This window comes from Azolla caroliniana, unplaced genomic scaffold, assembly GCF_043228905.1.
Source record: "Azolla caroliniana isolate FFs.n. ecotype wild unplaced genomic scaffold, voAzoCaro1.0.p SCAF_9, whole genome shotgun sequence".
Taxonomy (NCBI): Eukaryota; Viridiplantae; Streptophyta; class Polypodiopsida; order Salviniales; family Salviniaceae; genus Azolla; species Azolla caroliniana.
In genome coordinates, this window is record NW_028230444.1 from 18,715,088 (window position 1) to 18,726,961 (window position 11,874).

Sequence of the window (11,874 nt, forward strand, 5' to 3'; positions counted from 1 at the left end):
TTAACTAACAATAATCTATTAAGTAGAGAAGAATGAGAACTTGCACTAATACATAACCAATCAAAAGTGTTTGCATCTACTCCATATATATCCTTTGATATTTTTAAAGGATTTGTAAAAGTTTCACTACTCCATATAAAAAATAAGACAAATCTAGATGGTGCATGGTGTGTCTGGCTTTTCATTGTTGGTGACAGACATGTTGGAATGCCTACATTGTTTCAGATGATAATCTTAATGGTGTTAGATTAGAGAAGCTCTTGAATTAGAAATAAAAAGGGCTCCCTTATTGATCTAGCTACCATTGAATTCACTCAATTTAAGACCAATTGTTAAGTATCTGACACTTAGCACATTGGTTGTGGAGATTGTGGCACCAATGAAGGACAATGAGTTTAACTAAACATATGAAAAGTGAGACAAGACAAACCAAATAGGAAGCAATATAAGCCAGTGGGCAACTTAGTATGAAAAAGAAACAAGCCCACCTTTTTGTGTCTTTTGTAGCTCTTCTCCATTCTTAGAATTTCTCCTTTCCATTATGATACTAAAAGCTCCTTTATATCCTTAATCATTCATTAGAGTTAAGAGAGGTTAAGGTTAAGAGCTATGTAAGCCAACCCTAATCCCCTCCTATCGTATGGTGCTAAACCTCTTTGTGATAAGTAGTGGTGTTAATAATGTATCTTCTTGTTCTTACACTCTTGTCTATGTGTAAGAGAGAGAGAGAGAGAGAGAGAGAGAGAGAGAGAGAGAGAGAGAGAGAGAGAGAGAGAGAGAGAGAGAGATAAGTAAGCTAGTAGCTTGAAGATACTCAACAATCACCTTTGCCTTATTCACCACCAAAAGGGTACACGCATGTCCGAATCCAAGGCTAACGACATTGATGGGAGACAAAACTCCATTAGTTTATAGAAGTACTTTTATGAGCTGCACAGAAACAATAGATAGATATTTGGTGCCATTGTCGGGGATATGACTGACGCTAGAATCTATCGAGGAGCTTTGCATAAGCTCACTAGGGAAGCTACTTAGCATAGGACGATATTAAGAAGGTGAAATATTTCTTGTTTTTAGTTAGTTATGTCAAACTAGTTAACTTAATTAATTTATCATCATTTTCTCCATTTTCTTTTCTCTTTTTAACTTAATTGCCCAAACATTAGCTTGTTCACTATCTAGTTTAACAAGTGTTGTGTTAAGTATATTTTTTTGGTCTTTGCTAGGTTTGTTGCGATGTGATTAGCACTAATTGGCATTCCTAACCACCCACAAAATTTGAATATTTATTGGCCCCATTTTTTCTCTTGTTGGATGCCAATTTCAAAATTTGTTGATTATTTGGTGCCAAAATTCCAAAAACCATAACAGTCAACAAACACCCAGTGTTTGAGTCCTAAAAAGAGCTAAAAAATTCAATTGAAGGTCTTGCGCACATTCACATTCGACTTCGACTTCCTAGTCGTATTCGACTTCCTAAACCGATTCAATGGGAGAACTACAACTATCACATTTTAAATCCTGGTAGTGTCCCCGCATCCATGACTTCACATTAATGCCATAATGTGTCAACAACCATCTAAATAACACAACTTTTTTAGGAATTTGCATGGCCCATAACCATTTCCAATAAGCATTCATCCAAGAATCTCTTACATTACCAAATCTCCAAAATTTACAAGCTGTTGGTGTACAGTCACACCTCTCCTTAACATTTCTCTACCCATTTTTATCGAATATTGAAAAAATGGGATTTTGTTACCCAACATTCCTTGTGCTGATCTGATTTGCCATTTCCACTCACTAGGATCCCACAAAAGACGATCAATGGGCTTATTCTCATAGAGCCATAAATTAGAGAGATTGTTTACATCATTTGGATGTGGGTTCAATATCCATTTTTTATCTTTCTTCCACAATATATGAATAGGGAACCTATTCCCTTGAGTTACAATTTCATCTTCCACAAAGAGAGAATGAAGTTGTCCAGAAGGCAAAACATCGAAGTAAAGGCATTCATGAGCGTTTTTATAACCCCTAACCCCCAATAAGACATGTAGGGCTGAAAACATATGATACCAAAACAGACTAGTTTGAGAAGGCTGAAAGGAAGATATTGTAAAGACTCTATCCATTTCTGCATTCATAATGTTCCCTCCCCAAATTGTACTACAAACATGGGTTTTGTTTTCCATCGTTGAAGAAGAAAAGGTCGGCCAATTCCAAACTAACTTAGCTTCACCTTTATCAAAGTCAACCCAATTCAACCTAGTTCTCTTCCCTAACATTACCCCCTCTTCTGATGTAAATAGTGGGTTCAATATGAGGGGTTGATGCAACCATTCCTCCTTACATGATGGTAGAGATTGGACTAAGTTATGTTTCAAATCCCACCATGCCTTCATGATACCCCTAAAAAACTTATCTTGGCGAAAAATATCAATGGAATGGTTAAAATATCTTAAAAACCACCATCTAATACTATCTTTCCAATTGCCATTGGTAGAAGGCATAACTTTAGCCATTCTCTGGGCCTTAAGATTTTTTTGCAAGGCTCCCCACTAGGCAACAAACCTCTGATAATAAATTTTCCCAATAAAGCCCTACATTGTAAAAGAGGCTCAATCAATCCAAGACCACCCTTGTCTTTTGGAGTTGTAATAACTTTCCAAGATACCTTGGCTCTCACATAAGAACAATCTTTAGATCCCCAAAGGAAATTTCTAATAAGCCTTTGTACTTGTGATAAAGCAAAACGTGAGCACAACCAAGCCGATAAAATGTACCACATGGAAGCTAACAATACTTGATTGGCAACAACAACCCTTCCTGCCAATGACAATTTAACAGTATTCCAATATAACAATTTCTTCCTTATAGCAAGCAACAGAGGAGCTACATGATCTTCTGGCGAGAGATTAATACCTACCTGACATCCCAAGTATCTTATAGGTTTACCATGCGGAATCCATTGAGACCCTTCTTGTGGACACCACAAAGGGTTTAGTTACCTACCCAGAACCCCACCGATTTATTCCAATTAATAACAGATCCAAGAAGCATAACAAAATGTATCGATAGCCTGTTGTACTCTAGAAAGATTATCCTTAGAACCTTGCAAATACAAGGTTGTATCGTCAGCAAATTGACAATCCACAACTTGTTCCTCTAACCATGGCCATTGTAGCCCTTTTATATTCATAATATTACTTGTAAGAAAACTACTAAAAGCTTCTCCGATCATCAAATATAAAAAAGGAGCCAATTGACATCCCTGTCTCACTGACCTCGAAATTGTGAATGGTTGGCCTAAATCTCCATCTATTAATACCCTACTAGTAGCTGAGTTGTAAAGAGCTGAGACAACCGTTAACCATTGATTAGGAAAACCCAACTTTTCCATGGTACCCCTCAAAAAAGACCTTGTGAATTCTTGGCCTAACTCTCCATCTACTAATACCCTACTAGTAGCTGAGTTGTAAAGAGCTGAGACAATCGTTAACCATTGATTAGGAAAACCCAACTTTTCCATGGTACCCCTCAAAAAAGACCTTGTGAATTCTTGGCCTAACTCTCCATCTACTAATACCCTACTAGTAGCTGAGTTGTAAAGAGCCGAGACACCCGTATTCGAGTTCTTTATCGTATTCAAGTTCCGGAAAAAAACAATTTGAGTTCTTGAGTGTGTTCAAGTTTGAGTTCCTAGTCGGATCTGAGTTTTTCATTGGATTCTAGTTCCAAAAAAAAAACAATTTGAGTTCTTGAGCATGTTCGAGTTTGAGTTCCTAGTCGGATCCAAGTTTTTCATTGGATTCTAGTTTAAAAAAAAAACAATTTGAGTTCCTTGTAAGATCTGAGTTCTTCATTGCATTAGAATTCCAAAATAAATAAATAAATAAAATCCAAGTAGATCGAATGGATTTTGTTTTATTGTTTTGGGAACTCAAATGTGATGAGGAACTCAAATCCAATGAAGAACTTAGATTCAACTAAGAACTCGAATTTGATAAAGAACTTGGGTATCGAATTAACATTAACAAACCCTTATTACACATAAATAGATTAAGCAAAATGAACATGGATCATAATGACATAACGATAAATACATATAGTAATAACGTCCTTCCATTACATGTCCAACAATTGCATTAGGAAAGGGGTCTTTGCATAACCTTCTATAAGCAGTGGTACAATATCTATGAATTTACTTATATTCTAGAGTCAACTGAGAATATGCACTCAATACCAAGTCTAATTATATAGTTTGACTCATTACATTTAGTTGAGGTTACATAAGGTGTGTTTACACCTGAGGGTGTGTTGTCCTTTAAGGTTGAGACGTATTTGTGAGACACTCTCTCAAGCTCCACTAAGTAGTGGTTGATAGCCTAATCACAACTAATCACAAAAATTCTTAGTGCACTTGTTTGGGTCGTCTCTTCTTGTTGGTTTAAGACGAATTTGACTAGTGTTGACCTTTATAGATCTTGGTTAATTGAACTTGGTTTCAACTTCATTGTCATTGGTAGAGATTGGACGATCTTGTTTATCTATAAGCTTATTCGGTAACATAATCACTCGCATCGAATTCAACCTAAAAAGGTATTGATGGATATGGTAAAAGAAGCAAAAGAGTCTTGCACACATGTTCCTTGAGTTTTGTAAATGCGAGATCTAATGTAGCATTCCATACTATCAGCTTTTTAGACTTACGTGTTTGACCTTTAAGAAGATCAATAAACGACATCGTCAATTGGGAGTAATTGTGAAGAGATGTTCTAAAAAACTTGACAAAACCAAGGAATAATAAAACTTTTTAAATATTTCAATTGAGTGGGCCAAAGCTTGAATTTCTCGGTACTAGAAGGATCGATTGTCACTCCTCTTTTGGTTTTGAGATGTTTGAGACATGTAATTGATTTCTTGAACAACTCACATGTCAAGATCTTTGCATATAGTTGTTTGTCACAGTACGTTTCTAGAACGAAGTGAAAATGTTTACTATGTTTAATGTACGGTTATGAACTAGAATATCATCCAAGAAAATAACGAAATTTTTTCCAAGTTATTCTCGGAAGATGTTATTCATTTCTTGTTGAAACGTGTCGGAGCATAAGTCAAACCAAAAGGCATGATCAAAAACTCATAATGGCCATAATGCGTATGAAATAGTATTTTAGGAACATCATACTCACTTATAAGAAATTAATGGAGATGATCAATCAAATCATCTACCCAATGCAATGGATATGAATTCTTGATCGTCATTTTATTAAAACATCGGTAATTAATACATATAAGCCATGCACCCTCTTTCTTTTTTACGAAGAAAACTAGTGCAACCCATGGAGATTTACTATAACATGTATACCCATGTGTAAATATTCCTTGAAATGCTTAGAGATCTCATCCTCTTTGGATCGACTAAATTAGTACACAAGTATACTTATTGGTGCAATCTCAAGTAAAAGATCTATACAATGGTCTATATTACATTGAGGAGGTAATCCATGTGGTAGATCACTTGGAAAACCATCACGAACATCATTTAGCATTTTATCAAGTAGAACCATGTGATAGAGAGGAAACAATTGAAGAATATTGTTTTTTAACAAATTGAATAAAATGGGCACAACCGTTATGCATGTGACACGGTCGCCATAGGTTGAGAGCGAGTCGCAAGGACACACTATAATTAGGACTTTGTGGAAGACTAATCACAGACTTAATCACTTGAGGAAGTTACTAAAAGCACTTAGTACATAATACAATATTAAAAAGAGATACATGGCAAAAACTCTTTTATTAATAATGATGGTATTTACAATACAATGGATGTCTATTATTCAGCTTGTGTGTGTGTGACTCTCTCTCTCTCTTTCATACACACACACACATAGAGGAAGCAAATTGTCTTATACCACTCTAAGATTCTCTCGAATGCACTCTCTTTGTGATCACATCCTTCTAGTTAATGCTATGTGTCTGCATCCACCAGCCACATAAATCTCACCTTCATGTGCAATATCAATTAAAAGGAGGGGGGGGATTTTTCCAGAAATACAACTACTTTCAGCAAAAACTTTAGGGTTCCTGTTACAGGATGGATTCTTCCATGGCACAATGTGAATGGTTTCTACTCAATCCAAGGAGGATCTGGTTTCCCCTGATGGTGTGCTAACTGACTCTACAACTTCTGATTAGATAGATGGATTTTATTGTTCATCCACCAAGGTCGTACAAATACCATGGATTGAATCTAAAACCTTCTGCTTAGATAGATATAAAGATTTTATTGTTCATCCTCCAATGTCACACAAACACCATGGATTGAATCTTAAACTTTCTGATTAGATGCATAGATTTTATTGTTCATCCACCAAGGTCATACAAATACCATGGATTGAATCTAAAACTTTCTGATTAGATACATAGATTTTATTGTTCATCCAACAAGGTCATACTAAATACCATGGATGGCAATGAAGATATTATTGCAATGCCATTGTTTTAGAGGAAAGTTTGTTAGGGAGTGGATGCGATCTCGATCGAGAGATGTCTGAAGGTGTCGAGCTCAAGAGCACACCTTTGTGTGTGAAAATGCACCACACTCCCTAGGGGCACATGGACCTTAAGGGCACTCTTAAGAAGAGTGTAAAGTTCACTCTTTAAGGAAAGGTGTGGGAGATGTGACTAAAGTTCACTCTATAAGGAAGGGTGTGGGAAATGTGACAATAGTGGACCACCGTACAACATTCCACTCACTCTTCCCACCAATGAATTATACCATGAATACATTGGTTTAGACTTCTATGCAAACACGCCTAGAATGTTCAATATAAGAGTCAAGACAAGGCCCCACATACACAACCAACTTGTGTCTCTTTTGGTATGACATAGACACATAGTCTACTTATATCTACTTTAATTTGTACTTGGCCCTCAATTGGACTAGTCTACTTATGAGGGAGGGCGGGGGAGGGGGAGGGGTAAGGTCGTGAAATATGACATGTCAAACATTGTCTGCTTTATGACTCAACTAATACATGTGATAGAGATAGATTTAATTATCATTCTTGGAGGTAAAATACGCATTGGAATAGTTAAGACCATGTCTTCACAAGCCATGCTATATAAAATAGGTACCTAACATTGGTTAAGATGTACACCCGATGATTGAACTTCGAAGTTCATAAGCAATATCTCATATCTTGACAAACTGAGTCCCACCTTATGACTCAAAGGATGATGTCATAACACTATGAAGTTCCATAGGTCTTGACATATACCGTTAACATCCAAGGGGAGATCGAAAACAATATATGTGATGACACGAAGCCCATGAAGAAGTCCAGTTATAAATCCTGTTGATCTTGAACAACATGGCAAAGAAGGTAATGTCTGTCCCCAACTAGGGTTTCCCCTATTTTGTCTACGGTCTTATTCTATCCAAATGTTTGTCACCACCTAGGGTTTCCCTTGTTCTGTCTATGTCCTTACTCTATCCAAATGTTTGTTGACACCTAGGGTTTCCCTTGTTTTGTCTATGGTCTTACTCTATCCAAATGTTTGTTGCCAATTAACTTTACCCTATTCTGTCTATGGTCTTACTCTATCCAAACGCGCGCCAGATACATACATATTGGGTTCCAATCTGAGATATAGCTACACTAGGGTGGAAGTCCCATAGGTGTTGTTGGCTACTGAAGTCTCAAAGGTGGGGCACACGAGCAACAATGATTCCTACGATTTCTTTACTTTTTATTTCACCATTGCTCGAGAAATGCACTCAATCGATCCGATAGTCTCATCCTCACTACAGAAGTATGTATGTATAGTGAAGTCAGTCAAAAAGGAGATACCCAAAGTGTGAAACCAAATGTAAGACAAATAATATAAACTAACTCTTTGTTTTTCTATACTTTCCTGCTCTTTGTGTTCCTCTTGTTCTAAATTTCAATGTGAAGAAGAAGAAGAAGAAGAAAGAAGGAAGAAGTAGAAGAAAGAAGAAGAAGAAGAAGAAGAAGAAGAAAGAAGGAAGAAGGAGAAGATGGGGAACACTATGAGAAGGCTCTGTGGTGAATTCTTATTGGAACCAGAACAGAGTAATGGAAACTCAGGTAATGCTCATGAGTATCAGCCCCCATCGGCTCCTCATGGGGTCTCCACTGAAACAGCCGGACATGCCGCTTTGGCTCGTGACCTTCTTCAGTTTGAAGTGACTGGCCAGGTATTCTCTCTGCTCTTCCCCTGTCATTTTTCCATACATGATTATCTTGCACCTTTCCCTTTCAATGCAGTAAACAGGAATGCTCTTTTTGTTGTTGTTGCTGCTGTTGTTGATTTCTTTCCCCATCCCCCATATATGTAGGTCCCTCATCGACTCCGCAACAATGTTGGATCATCAATAGCTGCACAAAAGAAATTGTGAGGATATACACTTTCTACACTTTTGTTTACTATGAAGAATTCTTCTTTTTTGATGTGATTCACTAGCAAGTCATGATGCCTGTTTGTTCACTTCGGTCAGAGATAATGAATGATGTGTGATATGATCCGAGTCTTAAGCATAGGTATTTTTGCATATCCTGATAATAATGTGTGATATGATCCGAGTCTTAAGCATAGGTATTTGCATATCCTAGATTACTCAACTTGTATATGGCTGCTTGTTAATGGAGACAATCAGCGAAAATCTGCACCCAATTTCAGTGGTGGCAAAAAAATAACATGCATGATTGTGACTTTTATTCATAAAAAACATCTTTTAGGTATGCAAATTTGCTAAAAGCTTGGAAGGCAGCAAGAACACCTCCAAGCAATGCTAGAGAGGCCTCATTGCTTGTGCTTCAAAATGTTCAAGGACTCTCCAAGACTGATATTGAGGTAACAAAGCTCATTTAAAATGTAGAACACTTTACTCACATATGCAGTGCAATAATGGTGTTACCCAATAATATGATGTGTTTAGGGCATTTTATCTTTCTATGGTCTTCCATCGTCAGCTCCATCATTATCCTCATCATCAATTTGTGTGGATATTCCGGATCCTACAGTAACTACTGCAACCGGGAAACGCCCGTGGCAGAAAGGTGTACAATATGAGATGGAGACGCTCCCGGTACCATATGAACCACACATTTATTGTCATAGTTGTAAGAGATAGTTAATATATCTAATTTTTCCTATTACCACCATACCCTAGTGGTAAGCAAAGTTTTACTAGCCCTTGCACTTGGGTTCAAATCTCACACTACTTTACTGTATATAAGATGTGCCACTCCCTTTCTTTTAAGTGTATGAAAGGCAGATAGCCATGCAGCAGTTGATGGGGACGGTTTGGTTGTTTATGTTGATACGAACGATGATTCAGAAGAAGCTATTCCCCATCATGTTCAAGAAACCATAGAGAAATGGAGAAAGTCTCGGGAACAACGGAATTACAAGGCAGCTGAGGCCTTGCAGAAACAGATAAGCAAAGTTGGCTATAAGTGAGATCATCATTTAACACCTGCAATATATATATATATATATACACATATATATGTATAGGATGGCTAATCATAATTAGGAACTTCTATATGATATTCTTTCTATGAATGATTTTTGCTTCTTTTACTTATAGTGAATTATTCTACAGAGTCTTTGATTCGAAAAATGGTGATGATGAGATAATTGGACGGAAATACAGAATTCGGCTTAGGTGAGAGATTCAGTTGACAATTTGAAGTAGAGGACCGATATGTGATTTTTGTTAATAGATATAGGTTGAATTAATGGAAAAATAAGGTGGTTTTGTTGATAGAGGTGTAGATGCACCTGAGAATAGCCAACCATATGGGCTTGAATCAAAAGCTATGCTTCAAAGCATAGTGAATGGAAAACCTTTACGTCTTCGTGTTTATGGTGTGGATCAATATAGGCGCATAGTTGCCGATGTTCATTGTTCTCAGGGTTTTGTTCAGGTATGAAAATAAGAATGGTCACTAAATACTCTTGTTTTTTAGCAGACAGATATACCTTATCTTAAGCTCGTGTGTTTTGATAGGAGATTCTTTTAAAAAAAGGGGGTTGCTGGCATTACACTACGTACGATAACCGTCCAGAATTTGCAAAGGTATACATATATATATCCACATATCTTTTGCATTGCTTTCTCTATAGAATGAATGCATGGATCTAAATACTGTTAGTTTATATAAGAAGATGCATTCTTTTGGCCACTATTTTAAGATGTTGAAATCATCGCTGTGTTAAATCATTGTGAAATGCAATTAAGCTTACACGAGATGCATGTTTGTTTGTGCTGGATTGAAAACATGTAAATGTCACAGTGGGAATTAGGAGCTCGGAAAAGAAGGTTAGGTTTATGGGAAGATGACAATCCAGAGAAACCATGGGATTATAGAAAGAAGCAGAACAGAGATGGAACACCAAAGTGTTTAACTAAATAAGATTACTTTGTTTTCTTAAAACCAAACAAATGTACAAATATATTTTCCTAAATTTGACAGGAGAATTATGTACTAAAAATTCACCTGGTAACCTACACAACATCACTCATAAACATATGTCAGTGTTTAATTGTAATATATTATATTCCCCAAAAGCTCACAAATACTGCGTGAGGTAAATTGAAATGGTTTGGAGCTCTTTATGCTGAATAGACGATTTAACATTCCTTTCAAATATGTTAAGTGCATACCCACCACTTAAGTGTGGCATTCTATTAAATGCGCTTTTTAGATAAAAAAATCCAGATAAAGAAATTTACATCGTTTCATGATGAAATTACATAAAACCAAATTGAAACTATGTTCTAAACATTCAAAAAACAACAAAACCATCAACAAAAATCAGATTTGTTCCACTAACTCCAAATTTTGTAGCCTTTGTTAATCATTTAAAAGAAGTTAGGCACTTTGCTTATGGGTTGAATTCATGTTTGTAATATGTAATGCTAATTAGCTAAATTCACATTGAGTGGTATCGTTTATTCATCTTGTTCCCCTCTTTCCTACTACTTCCCTCCCCAATGCTCTTTCTATTGCTTCTTGTTATTGATTCTTCTTCTTAATCTTCTTTTGCTTCTTATTCTTCTTCCTTTTCCTTATTTCGTCATCTAGCACTTTTCTTGATTCTTATTAGTCCTACTAATTTGTTTCGTTCTTCTTCTTCCATTGCATCTCCTTGATTCTTCTTCTATTACACTACTTCCATTTCATGATGTTTCTTCCTACTAATACTCCTTCCCTTCTAATGTGTTCGTAATTCTTATTTTTCCTTCTACTTCCCCTTCCCCTCTTAATCTTCTTATACTCCTGTCTTAATCTTCTTATACTCCTGTCTTTTGTTTCTTTCTTATACTGCCTTCTCCTTTTCGCTTTGTCTTCTTCTTACTTATTGCAGAGTTCTAGTCCATGTGAGAAAATAATGATTGCATTATATATTTGCACCTTTAGCTCCAGAAACTAGATTGCATAGTTTGAAATAGTTGCTTTCGAGATGATATTGCCAACTACTCAACATCCATAAGAAGAAAGAGTTTCAATTTTACGTTGAAGGAAAAGGTTTTTCTAGGGTTCAAATTGTGAAAATCAACCCCATTAGCAAAAACTTCATGTAAACAAATTAGAACAATCTTTGACATAAAAAGTGCTCAAATTTTACTAGAGAACAGAACAACTAATAGTTTCTACCACAATAGGTGAGAACGACCAAGTTTGGCAAAGAAATTTTAGATATTTTTTGCTTCTTATGAGTGAAAGTTCTGTTGCAAAAGAAAAAAAGGAAGAATGGTTTTTGCGAACAAGTTTTGTAGGAGAAGAAAAAAAATCGAGTAAAAAAGCCCAAAGTGTGTAGCTCAATTAAGTG

General features: G+C 36.2%; 1 protein-coding gene across 1 annotated transcript; it reads left to right on the top strand.

The window, feature by feature from the left end:
• The first annotated feature begins 7,971 nt into the window (after positions 1 to 7,971).
• Positions 7,972 to 10,664, top strand: LOC147860454 (staphylococcal-like nuclease CAN2). The gene is made up of 9 exons (XM_087325072.1): positions 7,972 to 8,230; positions 8,372 to 8,427; positions 8,772 to 8,886; positions 8,972 to 9,121; positions 9,307 to 9,491; positions 9,641 to 9,703; positions 9,806 to 9,965; positions 10,049 to 10,117; positions 10,335 to 10,664. Exons 1-9 carry the CDS (start codon positions 8,051 to 8,053, stop codon positions 10,452 to 10,454), a joined length of 1,098 nt encoding a protein of 365 aa, XP_087181198.1. The 5' UTR covers positions 7,972 to 8,050; the 3' UTR covers positions 10,455 to 10,664.
• The last annotated feature ends 1,210 nt before the right edge of the window (positions 10,665 to 11,874 follow it).

What these genes read in the sequence shown, in the direction of transcription:
- LOC147860454 (XM_087325072.1), top strand. Translation starts at nt 8,051, where the DNA reads ATGGGGAACACTATGAGAAGGCTCTGTGGTGAATTCTTATTGGAACCA. An exon ending in AGTTTGAAGTGACTGGCCAG is followed by an intron (nt 8,231 to 8,371) that starts GTATTCTCTCTG and finishes CCATATATGTAG; the next exon opens with GTCCCTCATCGACTCCGCAA. An exon ending in AAATACAGAATTCGGCTTAG is followed by an intron (nt 9,704 to 9,805) that starts GTGAGAGATTCA and finishes TTTTGTTGATAG; the next exon opens with AGGTGTAGATGCACCTGAGA.